Here is an 18,665-nt window from a genome sequence, read left to right on the forward strand (position 1 = left end):
AGACCCTACTCCTGGCACTCACAAATGGAAGAAGTTCTGGGAGGTGAGGGGCGGGAAGACCCTTTCTCCCTTGCCTGGGAGGGCGGGAGCTGTGGCACGGAAGCCCAGTAAGACCTTCGGACACCTCTGTCTCCCATAATGAATGGGGAATGTTCCTGTCCCAACATGCTTCGCTGGAGAGACACCCATGCTTGCAGTAGTGGCCTTCATACTGGAGGAAACATCTGATTGTGCGGGTTGGAAAGAGGAAAAGATTCTCATTGGCCAGTGAGTCCCAGCAAAATTATCACAGCTGAGGAAGTGAGCCAGTGCCATCACTGGGACTTTGAAACTACTGTTCCCAGCCAGGATCTCTCCCTATACCCAGATGCTTCCTGCTTCAGACACATCAAATTCCAAACTTAGAATCTTAAAGTGCAATGATTCGCACACCTCTGGAGATGGCATTTTCCCTGGGCCAGGAAAGATGGATGGGATGCAAATATAGAGGCTGGCAGACGGGGGCAGGCGGCAGTGATGGGCAAGTGCCTGGCAAGCCCTCCAGAGTGACCGCCCATATCTCAGCCCTGCCACACAGCCTAGTAGCGACAGCCAGTCTGTCTCCCCCATTAATCATGTGTTCCCTGAGGGAAGACTGTGTAGGATTCACCTCACTGTCCCTTTCAGAGCCTGGATCCAGGCCTGGCACACAGTAGGTGCCTCTCGAATTGAAAAAGCGAGGCCTGGCCATGCTCCCCACTGGCCCAGGCCTTGCTGGCCTGCTCCCTGGGAAGGAGATAATCCTGTGCTTGAAGCTCAGTGATGTGGAACTGTCCCAGTGACCACTTCCATCTGTCCCTGCCGAGGCTGCTGAGAATGTCTCCTCTGCCCTGTGACGTCTGTGCTCGAATCTGAGATTTCAGCAACAGTCGTCCTTGACACCTCAGGAATCCGTCCCCTTCCCCCAGCACTGCCAGCGCCCTGGCTCAGCCCACCACCATCTCTCCATACAGTACCCTCCCTGGTCTCCCTGCCCTTGCTCGAAGATTGGCGGACTTGTGGGATGGACGAGCAGATGTGAGACATGGTAAAAAGCTCATGAGCTTTGCGATCTGGTCCTGAATCTGAATCTCGGTTTTATCAGTCAGTCTCGGGTACTTTTCCTCCCTTGTCTGAGCCTCAGTTTCCTCACCTATAAAATGAGGATGATGATGGCTGCTCATGAGGTGCTTGTGAGGATGAAAGAAGAAAATGTCTCCATAGCATCCAGCCATTACTCATGTCCTGGTCATCATCCTTTCCTCTCCGCCTACCAGGCCCCACGGAGAACTGGGCCCCTCCCCAGAAGTGGCTGCCACTCCCTGAGGCTGCCTGACCATGCTTGGCAGACCCTGGGGATCTGACCCCAGACTCACAGGCAGCACAGCCGGCCTCATCCGCTCCACCCTCGCAGTCCTTCTCCCCGTCGCAGCGCCACGAGGCAGGTACACACTTGTGGCTGGTGGGTCCACAGCTCAGCTTCTCTGCAGGACACACCTGCTTGGCTGTGGAGACAGACATCCATGCAGAGCTTAGCCAAGGGGGACGCAGGGCATGGTGCCAACCAGTCCTACCACCCTGTTCCAGCCACCTGGCCCAAGGCCCTAGGAGTCCATCAGGGTCCTCCTGGCCCATGTCTCAGTTTCATTACATGAGAAGCCTCTGTCTGCCCCAGGAGTTTTCAAATCCCAAATCTGACCCTGCCACTTCTCTACATGACATCTCTCATGGTCCCTGGTCCCTGGCCCTCAAGTCCCTCTTCGATCCATTGACCCCAACCTGCTCCACCTGGTCACACCTCTCATCCCTCCAAACCTCCACTGTAAGTTCCGGTAACACGGAGCCACCATGCCCTGCACTCTCCTCTGCTATTTCCCAGCTGTGTCCCCTTAGGTGAGATATGTCCCAGCTGGGCCTCAGTTTGCCTTCTAGATCAGCGACTCCATGATTGGAACCTGTAATTTTGGAGGGCTCACTAAGGCCCCAGTGGCTCCAACCGACCCGCCTCCAAGCCCCCTCCCCGAGTGACAGTGCTGAGCCTGCTGCTGAGAGCAGCTGCTGCATGGCAGGGCCCAGCGGGGCTGCACAGCTATAATTACTGCAGCCGCAATCAGAGGCTGACTCAATCAGGGGCCTGAAGCCCCAGGGTTGAATCTCAATTTGGAAGAAAGAATGAGAACCCTATTCAAGGCTGGGGACAGCTCTCATCATGAGTTTCTCCCGGACCCATGTGACAGGCTCAGCCAAGGCAGATGCATCTCAGACCTCCGTGGTTGGCTCTCTATAGCCTTCCAGGGTGTGCAGGAGACCCGATCCCTGTGGCCTCTAGGATGTGCTGGGCACGGTGTGAGAGAATTTTCACAGTACGCCAGCAGGGTGAGAGGAGTATGTACTGGCCTCCAGCATGGAGGTGGAGGACATGGGCTGTGGAGCCTGGATGCCTGGGTTCAAATCCTAGTTCAGTCACTCACTGACTATGTGACCTTGGCCAACAATCCTTATCTCTGTGCCAATAAAGTGGGGATAATACTATCTCTCATAGCATTATAATGATGGCTAACTTAATGTCAGTAAAGCAAGCCCCTGGAAGAACACCAGCCCAGTGCTCACCGTATGTTACCTATTACGATTATCCACACAACAGATGACTCTGAGTTTGCTTATTCACTGAGTATTTGAGCACTGCTGTGTGGCAAACATGGTGGTAAGCACTAAGTTCCGTTCACAGAGCTGGCAGAGAACAGCGTTAGGGTTGACTGAAAGTCAGTTGTGTCTGATACCCGAGACTCGGCACAATCCATTCCCCCCGGAGGCAGGGGGCTACTCAGGCCTCACCCTCCATTTTGCTCTCTGGTCTCAGACCAGTTTCTCCTCTTCCTATTTCTATAGCTGGGATGAGAGGCCACAAGGGATATAGGAAAGGGCACAGATGACTTGGGGAGGGGCAGGTATCTAAGTCAAGGTCCCCGGACACCACTACTGCCGTGGGAGAAGAGCACCTCAGTCCCCGAAAGTGAGGGCCCCAGCGTTAACCCTAGGAATACATTTCATGAGTCCAGGCCAATCCCTTGGGAATACAGGATTCATGGGGTTCATTTCGCCGAAATTTGCCTTGCTTAAGGATTGGCAGACCTGTGGGATGGATGAGCAAATAGCTGTCAGCTTGGAAAGCTGAGCTCTGGAAAGTACCGACACAAAGGCTTTTTATAGAGGCCACCTTGGGGCTGTGTGCAGGGTGGTGATGGGAAACTGAGAGCTGGGAGATGGGGCCCTTTCAGGGTACCTCTAGCACCAACGTACTGCAGGACCCCAGGTAAGCACCTCCCCTCTGGGCCCCACTGGAATACAGGAAGCCGAAGCTGGCCGGTGCTCCACCAGGGGTCCTCTCATCAAAGGATCGGGGGTGAGAGAGCTACTAGAAGTGCAGGTTGTTGAGCCTCAGCTCCTGCCGACTGAGCCTAGACTTCTAGGGCAGGGCCTAGGGACCTGCACTTTAGTAACTCCCCACCAAAGCCCAGGTGATTTCCATGCACCTCTATCCCTGGGTTGGTTAACATTCTGCAACACAAGACATGGGATATTTCATCTCTTAAATTCACTACCATAAAAGCGATACAGATGTTCCATACACTTGCAAGCCCCTAAGAGAGCAATGGGATGGAAGGTCAAAGCAAGTACTTATCCCTGAGCCAGGACTCAGGAAACAGAACCTCTCAAGGGAGTAGGAGGGGCCCAGTTTTTGAACACCTACATTGTATCAGGCTGCTCTGTGCTGAAAATTGCATATTTTTTCACTTCACTCTGCCATGGTCTGAACATTGGTGTCCCCTGAAAGTCCATGTTGGAACTTACTACTCAGTGTGACAGCATTAAGAGGTGGGGCCTTGGGGAGGTGATTAAGCCGTAACAGGACAGCCCTTATTAATGAGATTAGTGCCCTCATGAAAGAGGCCAGAGGGAGCCTCCTTGCCCCTTCCATCATCTGAGGATACAGCAAGGAAGTGCCATTATGAGGAATGGGCCCTCACCAGACACTGAAACTGCTGGTGCCTTGATCTGGAACTTCTCAGCCTCCAGAACTGTGAGCAATCAATGTCTGTTGTCCTGCGGGCTGCCGGCACAAATTCCAGGGGTGCCATTCACAAAGGTCACCACATAAGCGGCATACCTGGAGTGCAGCAGGGCAGCAGTCCTGCAAGTAAGCACTCCATTTTACAGATGAGGAAACTGAGGCTCAGAGAGACCAAGTATCTGGCCCAAAGATGCACAGCAGGCGAGAGCCAGAGCCTGGGTTCTTATGACTAGAGCCTTGCCCTTCCATCAAACGCTGCATGCTCCAGAACCATCCCCAACCTCGCCCCACAAAAGCCCAGGTGGCTGAAAGGGCCCTTGGCTGCATGCTCCACCTCCAGGGGCCTGGATCTACAGACCCCAGTGCAGCAAGTGACAGCTTGAACTTTCAATGAATATTTATATAGTTAATTGCATAACCTTTCAGCAAGGACAATGATTAAACAATCTGTCTGCTTCCTTTCTTTATAATTAATAAGACATTTGCTGTGTCCCTAAATAGACAGCTCTAATTATAGGCTCTCGAGGATTCAGCAGAGCCTGATACCAGCCCCCCCACCTGCAAAGAGCCAAGGCTCTCGGAATGGCAGGACTTGAGAGACCTCAGAGGTCACATTGATAAGCATCCCTTGGAGTTGCAGGAGACCAAGGCCCAGAGAGGGGAAGCGACCTGCCTAGGGTTACACAGCTACTGGCAGTGGGTATTCCAATTCCTGTCTCTCCTGGAACCTCACTGTGTCTCCTGTGACGTAGCTTTCCTCCAAAGGTAGGACTTGAGCCTGGCTGGCAGGGTCCCAGGTCAGGCCTCTCCACTGCACGGTTCTGGGAAGTTGGTATGGGTAATTACTGACACATGGCATCTCCCTAGGAAGTGGATAGTTATTACCTCCATTTTATGAATGAAGAAAGTAAAGCCCAGGGAGAGTAAGCTATTTGTTCAATGCCTGGTGGTGAGAGGCAGATCTGGACTTCCAGCCCAGGTCCAAACATGCCGCTTAACTTAGTGCACCTAGCCACAGCACAAGAGAAAAGTAGACCCTGTTGGGTCTCCCTGGCACCTCCGGCCTGGAGGGAGGTCACTGGAGGAAGGGGACTCACTGAGCCTTTGGGCAGGTTCTGCAAGATGGCCGTCTGATGTCCACTCTCAGGATAGCTGCAGCCCAAGGGTCCCCAGCAGCATGATGCAGGAGAAAGAGCCTGGGTTTTAGAGGCAGACAGACCTGGGTCCAAACTTCATTTCCTAATTCTAAGGCCCTTAGGCAACTCATGAACCTCTCTGCACTGTGGCTCCCCTCATCTGAAAAGTGGGTTGAATAATCTCCTAGGGCTGGTGGATGGCTTAAATGAGGAAACATAAAATCCCTGCACTCAGAGCTGGAACAAACCAGGAGCTCAGAAAACACTTGTCCTTGTTTTATTTCATGAAGTGCAAATGCCAGTGCAGGAGGAGGGGCCTGCTGTCACCACTAGAGAATGCACACTACAAGTCTACATGGCCCACCGCGATGCACACCCCATCACAGGACAGCCACTCCCTCTGTGACAGGTGCCCCTGAGGGGGCCATATGCCTTTGGCCTGCTATGTAAGTGCCCTAGGTTCTGAGAGGCAGGACTGAAGAATCCCACTGTCTCTCAGACCACAGGAACCCTCTAAGGTCGGCAAGGGGGCTTTGCACAAAACTCTGCGTCCTGCGGTGGCTCAAGGCATTTAAAGGCATTTAAATTCCCAGAGAATCCTGCCCCAGAAATTCAAACCCATTGGTACATTCTCTAATTCATAAATTCACAAATTAACGAAAAGGGAAATGTCTGTTCAATTAAAGAATGAAAATACTTGGCGGCTGCTCATTGAGGGAGCACACCTACAGTGTCACCCCACGTGAGTTTTAGGGGCAGATCACCTCCGAATGGGGACCGCCAGCTCTAAGGGACCAGAGGCTCAGGTGATGAGAACTGCCAGTGACACTCAGTCCAGCTCGGGCCACAGGAAGCACAGCATGGGGCCACCCAAGGGGCAGAAGGGGGAGTCACTCCAGGTTCCTTCCGTCGAGGCCAGGCAAAACGCTGCTAGCTGGGTCAGTCCCTCACTTACCGGGTGGGCTCAGAAAATCTCTGGGCCTCCATTTTCTGATCTACAATAGGAAGATGAGCCTGGGTCATCAGAGAGGTCCCCCTTCCAGGTGGAAAGTTTCTAAAATGCATGAAAAAACCCTCCATATTCAAATAAATAGCACCCAGAACTATAACTCACCTTGAGCCATCCTCCCCTCTCCCCTCCTTCCTGCCAGCAGACGCCTGAAGGTGGGTCAGAAGTGTCCCCAATCAAGTGAGCTACAATTAGAGCTGAAATGCTGTTGACATTAGGCAAATGTTCTGGGCTTTTCCACTGTGACTCCTGGCTACATTTGATAAGTACTTAACTCAGAACCAGAGGGAAACAGAGCTGGGAGGAACCCCAGCCAGCGAAGGGCAGACATTATAATGGGGGAAAACACAAGAATTGGGACCCTCTCTCACATCCCTTTCCCGCTCACTGGCGAATGCAACCCCTTTCACCGACACTATTTTGATACTATAGGAATCTAACATCTTAGTATCTAACAAACTGTTGTGTTGGGGAGTGAGGGCTTGGAGCCAAAAGATAATAATTCAGATAACACTGCCATTTACTCCAGTGCTGACACCTGCATTTTTCCAACTGATTCTCACAATCCCTGTAAGGCAGGTACCATTACCACATTTTACAGATGAATAAACTGAGGCTCTGGATGACTGGGCAACTTGCCTGAGCTCTGACAGGTTAAAAGACCTGAACCCAACTACATCCAATTCCAAGCTCACTACACTTTACTGCCTATAATCTCTCTTTTAGAGGTAGGGAATAGGGCTCCATCCTGGGAGCTGGCACAGCCCCAGGAAGCTGGTAGGCTGTGGAGGTTGCTATGGCAACACCAATTAAATGGATAGCAGGTTGGCTGCTAGGTTCTCATTCAGTTGGTAAGCAGTGAGCAAGCCTGCTACCAGTTCCTGCTGCTCCAAATTCGGCCAGATCCTGACCAGAGTTCCCAGTCTGGCCAACTTCCTCCAGGAAGTCCTCCGCCTTGCCTCCACCTGTCCCATGTCACACAGGGAAGTGGATATCATGGCTCTTGCACCCCAGCTAGCACAAGTAAGAAAGGGGGTCTCAGAATACTAAGAGTTTAGGAATCTAGGAATCGTGAAGATTCTGGAATTCCGGAATTGTACTGATCAGGGCCCAGAGGCAGGTGGGAAGGTATGCAGGGCTTCACAGTGAGTAGCTGGGAGAGCCTACAGGACAGCTGGGCTTCTGTCTCCTGGGTGCCGCCTTGGCTACTGCTCCCATAGGTGCCTTGGGAAACCTCAGGGGGCTCGAAGAGCCTTTTTTCCTAAAAGGGAGACCTGCCATGAATAAGCTGTGTGTCTTTGGAGCAAGTCTATCAACTTCTCTGGGCTTCCAGTTGTTCCTCAACTGTGAAAAGCGGGCCTGGGAGGCAGGAGGAGTGAGGCAGGAGGGTCCCTGCCCAGCCCAGGGGATGGGAAGGCAGCATGTGCTGGGACAGGCGAGAGGGAGAAAGACAGACTGACACATGGGTAGGGCAGGGAGGATGGACAGCAAGAGGAAGGGTGAGGATAGATGAGCAGGGAAGGGAGGCAGCCCAAGAGGGCAGGGGTGGGCGGGACCTGCAGGGGGACAGAAAGGAAGATGAAAAGGGACATCCACACAAAGAGATCGAGATGGGAGTGGGGGCGGGGGAGAGGGGGAGCCCAGCCCTCAGGCAGCAAGGCAGCCCCCTCTAATAACCACCAAGAGGCTCCTCTCCCTTCCTTTTCTGCACCCCCCCACCCCCACCGTGTGGGAGTATCTGCTGGAGTGAGGTGGATGGAGGAGCTGGCTGACTGCAGTGGAGGAAAAGCACCCTGTAGCCACAACCCCTCCCCAAGCACACACTCCAGGCTGCAAGACTGTCTTTTGCTAGCTGGGCAGCCCTGGGCAAAGGAGAGAACTGACTCCAGCCTCAGTTTCTTTCTCTTTACATGGGGATCCTCCTCCTTCCTTAGGTTGCCAAGAGGATGAAAGTCACAAGTGGGCGTGGCGGGGCTTTGTTCCTTCTGAAGTTCAGGACAAAGCCCTGGGCTTCCCTCCTGCCCGGGAGCCTCCAGGACAGCTTGGAGTTTGGCTGCGTGGCGGGCCAGGAAAGGATGGGGCCTGCAGCATAGCTGGGGAGGCCAGGAGCAGCTGTACGAGGAAACGAGGGCTCCTGTCTCGGGTGGGGGCCGCCCTCGCTCTGTTCTCTCTCTCCCTTTCTCTTTCTCTTATGTGGAGACTGGTAGCTCTGTTGCTAGGAGACAAGGAAACCCAGTTATCACCCTCCGCAGTGCTAGATGGGACTCCGGTCTCCATTGTCCCCACGTCTGCCTCTGGGGCGACTGTTACCCCCTGAAGAGGGGCTCCTGGGTCCCCGCCAGCCCCGCCGTCCTCCACACGCTTTCCCCGAGCCTTTTGTCTTGGGCTCACGCTGCCACAGCTCTGCCTCTGGACTGCCGGGTCCTTCCCCGCCCCCTTCTCATCTCCTTTTTAATTTAACAAATGTCACGGAATGACCTGCCGGGTGTAAGTTTGCTTTGAGGATTAGGGCCTGGAAAATAAATCATGGAGAGACAAAGCCCTGAGTGTGGGGGCAGGCCTGGGGCTCAGCTCTGGCCTCCACCTCCCCCGGCTGCCTCTGCCACCACCCAGACGGCCATGGAGGCAGGAGCTCCTAGGCTCAGCCCACCCAGCGTAAAGGAAAGGGCCAGGGCCTCGAAGTCTTGGCTGGGTAGCCTTGGACAAGTCACTCAACCTCTCTGAGCTTCAGTGTTCTCCTTTAAAAATTCAGAAAATAACAGTGTCTGCTTCATGAGGCTGCTGTGGGGATTAAAGCAGGGAAGGCGCACAGAGAGCTCCGCACACTATAAAGGCTTAGGAAGCGCCAGCTGCCATTGGCACTGTGGGAATTGTGGTCAGGGCCCTCAAGAGCAGCAGCGGGGAGGCCTGGAGGATGCTAGGGCTCCTTCTGGGCAGAAGGGCTCCGCAAGGCTGTTTCCAGCTCCTGCTGCCACAGGAACAGGCTCCAACCTGCAAGAGGGCTGTGAAGGAAGCCCAGAAACAGGTCAGTAGAAACCAGCAGCTCAACGCACCCGTTTACCAGGAGCGCCCTGGGAGCATGGCAGAGTGTTCAACGCGTCACCGAGCCTCAAGCCTCCCAACAAGGAAGATTTGAGGAGGAAACTGAGGCCCACCCCACCCAGCCTGAGGGGCAGGACTCACTGCAAGTGGCCTCGGACTCATCGGAGCCGTCAGGACACTCCTCCTCGCCATCACACTTCCACCGCTCACGGATACAGTGGCCGTTGTCACAGGTGAAGTCACTGTCCGCACAGGTCTTCTTGGCTGCAGGGCAAGGAGGAGAACGTGATGAGCCTGGGAGCAGTCAGAAAGCCAGTGGGGCGACCAGGATGTGCTTGGTCTGCAAGCCAGACCATGGGGCCTCCAACGGCCCCACCAGGCCACAGACTGCCTTGCTGACCAAGGGTAGAGGACAGGAGAGACACGCTTCTTCATTCCATAGGCATTTACTGAACACAGCCTGAAGACAGGTAACATTCTGGCTCTGTCCTCTAAAAGCTCAAATCCAGCAAGCATGGCAAGATTCATCATGTCCCTGTCACACTCCTGCTTCCCCTCTAAGTCCAGTTCTACTGCCACTGCCTCCAGGAAGCCTTCCCTGATACCCTATGGCCTTAGCTCCTTCAGCCATTTCTCAGTCCCTTTGCCTGCCTGTCCCACTTTCCCCAACTGGACCAGAAGTTGAAGTCCCTTCTGTAGGCACCAGGGAGTCTGTGATCATGAATCCTCATATAGATGATTCCTTTGTGGCCAGATGAATGAGGTATTTTGTGTTCGGAGCAGTGCGAAGAGGATCTACTGGGCAAGACACCCAAATCAGTCCCTGCCCCCAGGTGCCTACAGCCTGGCCTCCACACTGCTCTGGGGGTTTCAATCCCAGGTCCTCCTCCGCCTTCTCCTATCTGTGTGACCTTGAGGATGTTCCTTAACCTCTGAGCCTACATTTTCTTATCTATAAAACAGGGAGAAGAAGACAAAAGGCTGTGGGGAGGTGCAACAAGAAGTTATAATGTATGAAGAATCTGCAACCGACTCAGGCACATGGCAGATGCTGGAGAAGTGGCAGCTACTGCTGTTTTCAGGGTTCGAGTCTTAATTAGAGGCTGAAGGAATGGGGTTCTGTGCCCGCACAGGGATGCAGCAGGCCGAAAGTTCACAGCTGATAATAGAGCTGAGATGAGAATGCGGGTACCAGCCCCAGCCCAGTTCTTTGCTGCCTTCTGTGTCTTGTCCTAAGAGGAACCAGAGTTTCCAGATCAAGGAAAGGAAAGAGACGCTGCCCATGTCCTAAGGTGCCCCAGCTCCTTCCCAAGCAGTGGCACAGCACTAGGCGCAGCCAGCAGGCCAGGCCCGGGGGAGAGCCAGTTGCCCTGTCAGGCCTTCCGTGGGGGAACTGAGGTTGCCTGGCTATCCCCAGTAGGTGGTGGGGGTTGGGGGGTGTTGGAGACTGGGAAGTGGCCTTGAGCACCCCACCCTTGACACCCTGCACCCTCCATAGCAGCCCTAGGCCTCTGAATTGGTGGGGTCTCATGTGCATCAAATCTGCACTGAACTCACACATGCCCTGTTCCTGCTGGTCCGAGCGCCCAGGACCCGCTACAGAACACGGTGAGGAGGAGAGCCCTGGGCAGGGAGTCCGGAGGCCTGGATTCGAGTCACTGCCGTGCTGTTGTGCTCCGAACCCTCACGCACATCATGGCCCTTTTCTGACCCACAGTTTTATCAGGAAAAGAGAGGGTGGTCTGGTGGGATAATCTTTCCGGTGCGGTAGTTCCAGAGCAGGAGGCCCGGAAATGAAGGAAGAGGGTCTCTTCAGCCTAAACGAGGATATCTCAGCGCAGCAGTGACTTACCCCAGGCCTTGCTGCGCTCAGACCACCAAAGTCCTCCCCTGGAATGAGCTTGTGATGGATGTCACGTCAGGGCCACTAGGATGCGGCCTCTCCCCAGGGGCTGAGAAGTCCCGTGGCCCCAGCTTGCCCTGTTCCCTCACCCTCCCCTCCTCACACTTCCCAATCTAGCCCCACTCAACTGCTGGTGGTCCCCACATACCCCGTGCTTTTTATACCACCACGCCTTGCGCAAGCTGGCTTTAGTCTGAAAGCCCTCTCCCCACCTCCCGCCTTCTTTCCGTTACACACTGGGCTTCAGCATCACCTCCGGTCTTGACTGGGAGCCTCCCCAAGCTCCCACAATCCCTGAATGTCCTTCTAGGGCAGAGGTTGGCAGATTTTTTCTGTGAAGGGCCATATAATAGCTACTTAGGCTTTGAGGGCCAAATGGTCTCTGTCACACCACTCAACTCTGCCACTATGGGGCAGAAGCAGTCAGAAACATTAGATAAATGAGTGAGCATGGTTATATTTCAATAAAACTTTATTTACAAAAACCGGTGACAGGCTGGGCCTGCAGCCTGTATTTCAATGACCTCTGCTCTAGAGCATCACCGATCACGAGTCTGACATGGTTTGCTTTCTTCCCTGTCCCTGCAATTCAGCAAGAATTTAGCTCGGAGTAGGTCTCAGCGGGGGACACTGAGCCAAATGCAGGCACAGCCGCCCAGCCTCTGCTCCATACCTGCAGCCCTGGGCTCGCCTTCCCCTGGGAAGACACCCCCGTGGACAACCTTTATTTAAATCTGCCCACAGGCCCTCTGGGTGCTTCTGGAGCTGCAGGCCTGCTTCCCTCCTTTGGGTAGCCTGGCGGGGATTTGGTGAGAGAGACTGGGTCCCTGAATCTGTTCCATGACTGTTCTTTTCAATGGAATCTTTGCAGTACATGTGCGTTCTAAGATAAGTTTTCTTCACACCTTGCTTAGAAGAATGCCTCTGTGTGTGCAGAACTAGAAGAAACCTGAGGAATCAGAGTACACCTTCAGATGGGGAGATTGAGGCCCAGCAAGGGAAAGGGGCTGGCTCAGGGAAACACAGCATGGCGGGGACAGGAACAGCTCTCCTGCCTCTCAGCCCAGGGCCCTGGAGCGGCCCTCCCTGTTTCCTGGCTGAGAGGTCATGGTCAGCGATAGATACAAATGCCACCTGTTGGTAAGTCATAGTCCATAATCATCTTAAAGTAAGTACCAGTGTGAACCACAGCACCTGGAGAACTTCCTAATGCAAACCTCAGAGGTTTTCCCTCCACAAGAAGCTCAGCATCCAAAAAACACTCACCGGGTGCTTCCTCTGTGCCAGTCTTTGCCAGGTGTTTTTACCCAAGAAACCTCATGCAAGGGGCCTACTGTGTACTCATTTGACATATGAGGAAATCCAGGCCCAGAGATGTTAAGTGACATGCCCAAGGTCACTTCTGGGGGAAGCAGGGTCACAATCTGAACCCACAGCCAGATGCCTGCCCATCCCCACCACGGCTCCCCAAACTAATCCTCAGCAGTATCAGATGTGGAAGAAAAACCTCCGGTAGGTGAGAAAACCCTGTGGAAGCTTCAGTTTCGCATTCAATGCTTCTGTTCTAGGTTCTGCAGTGAGAACAGAATCCGCCCAGCGCAGCCTGGGAGTTAAGAGCAAGTCTGGGAGGGAAGCATGGTCAGATAGTGCCCAAAACAGCAGGGCAGGCTTGAAGAAGGTGATGAAGGGGCTCTGTCGCTGGGCACAGGACAACCAGATACCCTCCAAGAACCCTGCCCTTCCTGGCATTCTGAAAGCCTGGGGGTGAGCTTGGCCTCCCTCCATGTGCCAAGCCCTGGCAGGCACTGGGCAAGGAGACCAGAGCAGCCAAAAACACCACTGCTGTCCCAAAGAGCTGCTTTGAGGTCAGCCCCGCAGGAAAGGGCAGCTGCGGGGAGAGTGCCCTGTGCTGGTGGTTTCAGGAGCAGATTTGTGTGCTGACTGGACCATGGACACTTTCCACTCTGCCTGGCACCTTTCACGCAGTGTCCCTCACAGCTATCTTGGTAGCTGTTGTTAATCCCATTGTACAGAAGAGGAAATTAAGGCTTGCAGGTGAGGGTGTTAGGTGGCAGAAGTGTGATTTCAACTCTGTGTGGCAGCTGCCGAAGCTTGATCCCTTTCCACGGAGACCCTCAGCCACCTCAGTGTTACTGGGCTAAGAACAGGACCCCAGGGAGGCTACTGAAATACCTCTCAGGTCTCCTGGAAAGTGCCCAGTAGTGTGCGGCAGAATAAAGCCGGGCCTGGGACGGCACTTGCAGGGTGGGGCCTAGACGGAAGCGCCCTGGAGGCCCCGTCAGAAACCTGACCACATGGAAGGATCTGGAGTCAGAGTTAACTGACTCCTGGCAGAGCCGCCTCGGGGGGATCCTGGGCAAGTGGGGATGTGGCTTTCCCATGCAGCTTTGTCACAAGGACAAAGACTCTCCTGGGGGATCCTAGTGAACACCCAGTGTTGGTCCGTTCAGTGCAGTAAGCCCAGCAGTCCATCGTGAAGAGGCCATATCATCCCTGCCATGAACGTCGTGCCGCCGCTCTAACGGTCGTGCCGCTGTTCTAAGGCTGTCAGAGCAAGCCATGCCAGACCCCCACTCTGCAGGCCTTGGCTCTGGTTCCCAGGGTGACTCCCCAGCTGGGCTCAAGGCCATGGCTCCCTGTTTCCAGGGATTTATGTCTCCCCATGCCAGTGTACCCCTTGGACAATGCCCACCTCTGTGAGTCCCTCAGCCCAGGAGTGATACATAGTCACCCAGGGTCTGCGACATCATAATCTGGTGCCATGACAACAGATGGGCTGCCACAAAGCACTGGGGATTCTAGGGGCAGTGAGGAGGGGCTGCCCCGGGGCAGAGTCGGGGAGAGTGGGAAATCCAGGACAAAGGGAGTGGGAAATGCTATTTATAACAAGAACACGGGCCAAGGAAAGCGCCAGACAGCCCCGGGTCTATCAAACGGTGCCCTGCCACTTGTAGGCTGTGTGACCTTATGCAAGTTACACAACTCCTCTGAGCCACACTTTCTTTGTCTGCACTCAAGGATACCCTCCCTGCTTCACGAGACACACAGAGTCCTTGCGAGAAGCCCCAGGGGTTTATGAACTGAAAAGCAAAAAGGCGAAAGTTGGAGGTGTGTGAAGTCACAGCCTCGGCCCCAGCTGCTGCGTGTGTGACACGGGATCCCTCAGTCAAACCGTCTGAGCCTGCCTCGTCCTTATCAGGAAATGGAGGTGTGGCGCTAAGGCTTAAGGCCCCTCTGCTCTCAGAGTCTATGATCCTGTGAGATTATTAGAATCACTCAGCACCTCCTGGCTTCCCCGCCTCCAGAGACATCCCTCCCTGAGACAGTATACATCCTTCACATGCGGCTCCCCACCCACATGCATCCTGGAGCCCCTGCGCAGAGAGGAGGCTTCAAAATCCAGATCAGTCCGGGCTGCCTGGGGGCGCCGCTCCGTGGTGCTTCCTTGCGGCAATCCGAATGTCCTGCCATGTTGGCCTCCAGGGTCCTGAAGCCTCTACGAGGCTCTGCCTGTTACACCCGTGGAAGCCAAGGCTTAGCGAGAAGTGACTGCTCAAGGTCACAGCACGTGTCTGTGGGAGGGCTGCACTTGAACCCAGGTAATGACCGATCCCACTTTGTGGCCAGCAGGCCAGGCAAGGGCCACCAGACCTGACCCAGAGGTCAGGGAAGGCTCCCTGGAGGAGGGCACTGTGTTCAAGGAAGAGGAGTCAGCCAAGCTGTGGGAGCAGAGCAGTGAGGCGCATTCCAGGAAGAGGGATAACGGAGCTGGGGCATGGAGGAGCCAGCAGAGTGACCATTAGGGGCTGGGGATGAGGCGAGTGGTAAGGGGCCTGGAGCTCCACCAGGCCAGGGACAGCTCGCCCTGCCTGCGCACCAAGCTGCCCCTCAGAGGCCAGGCACAGGGGCCTGGCTTTCCCGGAGCTTGCCCAAGGATCCATCCAGCCTGTTGCTAAACACGCCCTCTCTCCAGCAGCCAAAAAAACCCCAGGGCTCCGGGCTGCCAGAGCCTCCTTTGGGATTTCAGGAGGCCAGGCAAGACAAAAATCAGCCCCTAGTAGAGGAGGAGAGGTGTAGGGGCAGCACACAGCCCAGGGGTGGCCATGCACGAGGATATTTGGGATAGACACTTACTATATTCCCCCTCGGAGATTCATGACGCACACTGGTTTAAAAAGGCCCTGAGAAGGACTGCAGTAAAAATATCTGATTGACTGTTTCCTCCAGCCTTCCAAGCATGTTTAACCAACGAACCACACCTGGGAAAACACTGCTGGGGCGCAAGCCTCTCATCCTACAGATGATTAGATGAGGTGCAGAGAAGGGAGGGGCTGGCCTGTTTCACACATTAGCTGTCTGTCTCTGGGCCAGCCCCACTAGGCCATGAAAAATAGGACAAGTTGTTCACAGAGCATGGAGCCCGGAGGGAAGCTGCAGGGACCCCACTGGAGACCCCAATCCTCAGAGCAGGGACATGTCTAGAGAAGGTCCCAGGAAAGGAGAGAGAGAATTGATACCCAGCCACCAAGGACAGGAGATGAGGGAGATGTCAAGCCTTCCAGGCTCTGACCGACCTCTGCTTTCTGTGGACAGGTCTTGGGCCCTAGGGAATGTTCTTTGAGGGCAGAGCAGAGACCCCTGAGAAAGGTGGATTCCAGCTCAACTTTGTTGCTCAGCAACCTGGGGCAGCTTCTTTCCCCTCCTAGGGCAGTTGAGAGGGGGAAAGCAAACATATAAAGCCCCAACCTTGGAGAGCTGGGTGCACAGAAGGGACTCGGCTGTTTCTACTTCCCCTCCCAGGCCTGGGCCAGTGCAAGGTGGCCTGGCTCTGGCCTTGCAGCCCAGCCCTAAGGCAGCTGGGCCACTTGTACCCGGGTTGGGGAGATGAAAGGGCTGCTCCCCCCACAGTTACCCTTCGACACAGCTCGCCAGGCCCCGGCGTTGCCAAGACGACCGCTTCCAGCAGAATGAAGATCCGGGGTGGGGGCAGGGGGCGTGCCAGCCCGCCCCTGGACGACTAACCTGGCAGGCAGATTTAAATGACAGTCCAGGAAGCTACTATTAAACTGTCACCCCAGTCAACAGGACGACAGACCCGGAGTGTTCTCTGGCTGCAGCAACGACACAGCAGTAATGAGAGGAGGAGGAGACCGTGGCCCAGAGCAACCTGCACCCCACCCGGGGGCCCGGGCCTGCCAGCCGTCCCACTGCCACAGCCACCCTCTCAGGCTGTGGCGGGTCCTGGCACAGAGCTGGGGCTCAACACAGGGCCTGGCAAACTATTTTTAGCAGAGGAACCCTTTTCCCAAGTGAACCCCAACATATTAAACAGATTAAAATGGAGCCGCATGGTTGGAAGTGGGGGTGGGGGTGATGTCCAGAGCCCATCGCCAGCAGATCTGGGGTCCAGCAGCACTGGATTCAAATCCTAACCCCTCCCTGGACGTATGATGTTGCTAAACTCTCAGTTTAAAGATCCCGTGCGTCCATTATAACATTGCAAACAGCTGCCACACGGCTCTGCTGCTGACACTCTAGGGACCTAAGGTTCTAAGGCTGTCACACTCTGATTTGCACCCAAAGCCCCTGTGACAAGACTCCACGACAGCTACCACCAGAGTCCAAGATGTCACTAAGCTACGGATGGCAGCCTCTGATGCCTTCCCTTCGAGGAACTGTGTATTTGAGTCCAGATGTCCACACGTGGACAGCATCTGACTACTCAAGGCTTGGCGGTTTCCAGAGGGCAAAGCGTTCCCACAGTGTCCTGACGGTAGGGTGCAGGGAGCCAGCACCCACGTGTGCTGGGCGGGGCTCAGCGCATGGCTTTGTGCTGCCCAGTGGGCTCTGGGGCTCCAGCCTCCATCATCCATCAGCAGGTGACATCTGAATTCGCCCTCGCCCCCACCCCACATCCCACCTGGGGAGACTGAGGAGCTGCAGGTGCTGAGGACAGAGACACACAAAGGGCTCAAGCGAAAGGATTCACCCCATTCAGAATGAAGGGGCTGCGGCGGAAGGAGGACTTTTTGGTGAGGATGGTTTTAAATCGGGAAATGTTTCCCTCAAAATTTTCTGGGTTCTCTCCTCCAACCCATTCCACTAAGGAGTTACACATTCTAACCACACCAGAGCCTAAGACCGTAATCTATTTATTTCCCAAAAAACAAGTGGTCCACCTTCGCCCCAAAACACCAAGGCATGAAAATGAGGTTGGAAGGGTCAGGAGGCCTGAGGAAAGACTAAATGGGAGGCAACGGCAGGGCCCCCAGTGGTGGAAGGAGTGTCACCTCTGCCCATTCTGGGCCTCAGTTTCCTCATGTAACATCTCTAAGGGCCCCTCCAGCTGACCTGCTGGATCTGTGACCCCGTGACACGGATGGGTTGTGGTTCTTGGTGCTGTTCCAAGTCCCTCCAAATGGGTCACCTGGGGCTTCTGGTCCTGCCTCAAGCCACATGTCCTTGGGCCAATCAATGTCTTTTTTTTTTTTTGAGACAGGGTTTCTCTCTATTGGCCAGGCTGGAGTGCAGTAGTATTTCAGCTCACTGCAGCCTCAACCTCGAAGGCTCAAGCCATCTTCCCACCCCAGCCTCCTAAGTAGCTGGGACTACAGGTGTGCACCACCACACCCAGCTAATTGTGTGTGTGTGTGTGTGTGTGTGTTTGCGTATTTTTGTTGTTGTCATAGAGACAGAGTTTTGCCATGCTGCCCAGGTGGCCTAGGGCTGTACTAGAGCAGGTGATCTAGAGTCAGGGCATGGGAACAACCTGTATGATTACAGATGAGTGACTTAACCTCTCAGAGCCTCAGCTTCCTCATCAATAAAATGGGGCTAACCACCTCAGGGGCAGGAATGAAGATAGGCGGTAATGTTGAAATTCACGGTGAATTGCACAGCTCCACAAAAGCAGGCAGAGCTCTTGTCAATCATGTGGCTTATTTCTTACCATCGCCACTCCCCCACTGCCCCAGCTTTCCTGCAGGGACTTTGGGGAGAGCTGGGTTGCCTTCCTGTTGGAATGGGAGAGGGCCAAGGGCAGACAGGCAAGGGGCGTGGCTCAGCTGGAAAACCATCTGTGTCCAGTGAGGTGCTGGGGAGCGGCCAGTCCACACAGGGCCTGTGGGAGCTGCAGGCAGAGCACACCTGGAACCCGGGCCCCGAGGCCATGCAGCCCAGCCCTCGGATTTCATACACGAGAAAAGAGGGCCACAGCAGCCTCGTGCTCCCATGGCAACCTCAGCAAAGCAATTCTGCTCCTCCCAAGATCCAGTCAGGATCAGAACTGCCGCTGGAGAGACTCGAGGAATCATAAGATAGTCTTCGAATCACGGAACAGAATCTCCCCATCTCAGAGAGGATCTGAGAGTCGGAAAACATGCAATTTACAAGTACTTAGGCTGATTCCTCTGAACGTTAGAACCAAGGAGTCACAGAATCTTTCCGGTTTTAAATCACAAATCT

At 54.7% G+C, this 18,665-nt stretch overlaps 1 protein-coding gene across 12 annotated transcripts in view; it reads right to left on the minus strand.

Moving 5' to 3' along the window:
- LRP8 (LDL receptor related protein 8) overlaps positions 1-18,665 on the minus strand; it is a 77,896-nt gene that overhangs the window by 35,620 nt on the left and 23,611 nt on the right. For 11 of the 12 annotated variants that reach the window (XM_017504406.2, XM_017504398.2, XM_017504396.2 and 8 more), the window contains exons 3-4: positions 9,419-9,541; positions 1,395-1,523 (exon numbers count right to left, since the gene is read on the minus strand). In XM_017504406.2, coding sequence (XP_017359895.1) covers positions 1,395-1,523; positions 9,419-9,541 — 252 coding nt within the window. The remainder of the gene's footprint in view (positions 1-1,394; positions 1,524-9,418; positions 9,542-18,665) is intronic. The other variant, XM_017504403.2, reaches the window with a different exon arrangement.

This window comes from Cebus imitator, unplaced genomic scaffold (assembly GCF_001604975.1).
Source record: "Cebus imitator isolate Cc_AM_T3 unplaced genomic scaffold, Cebus_imitator-1.0 Scaffold322, whole genome shotgun sequence".
NCBI classification, from domain to species: domain Eukaryota; kingdom Metazoa; phylum Chordata; class Mammalia; order Primates; family Cebidae; genus Cebus; species Cebus imitator.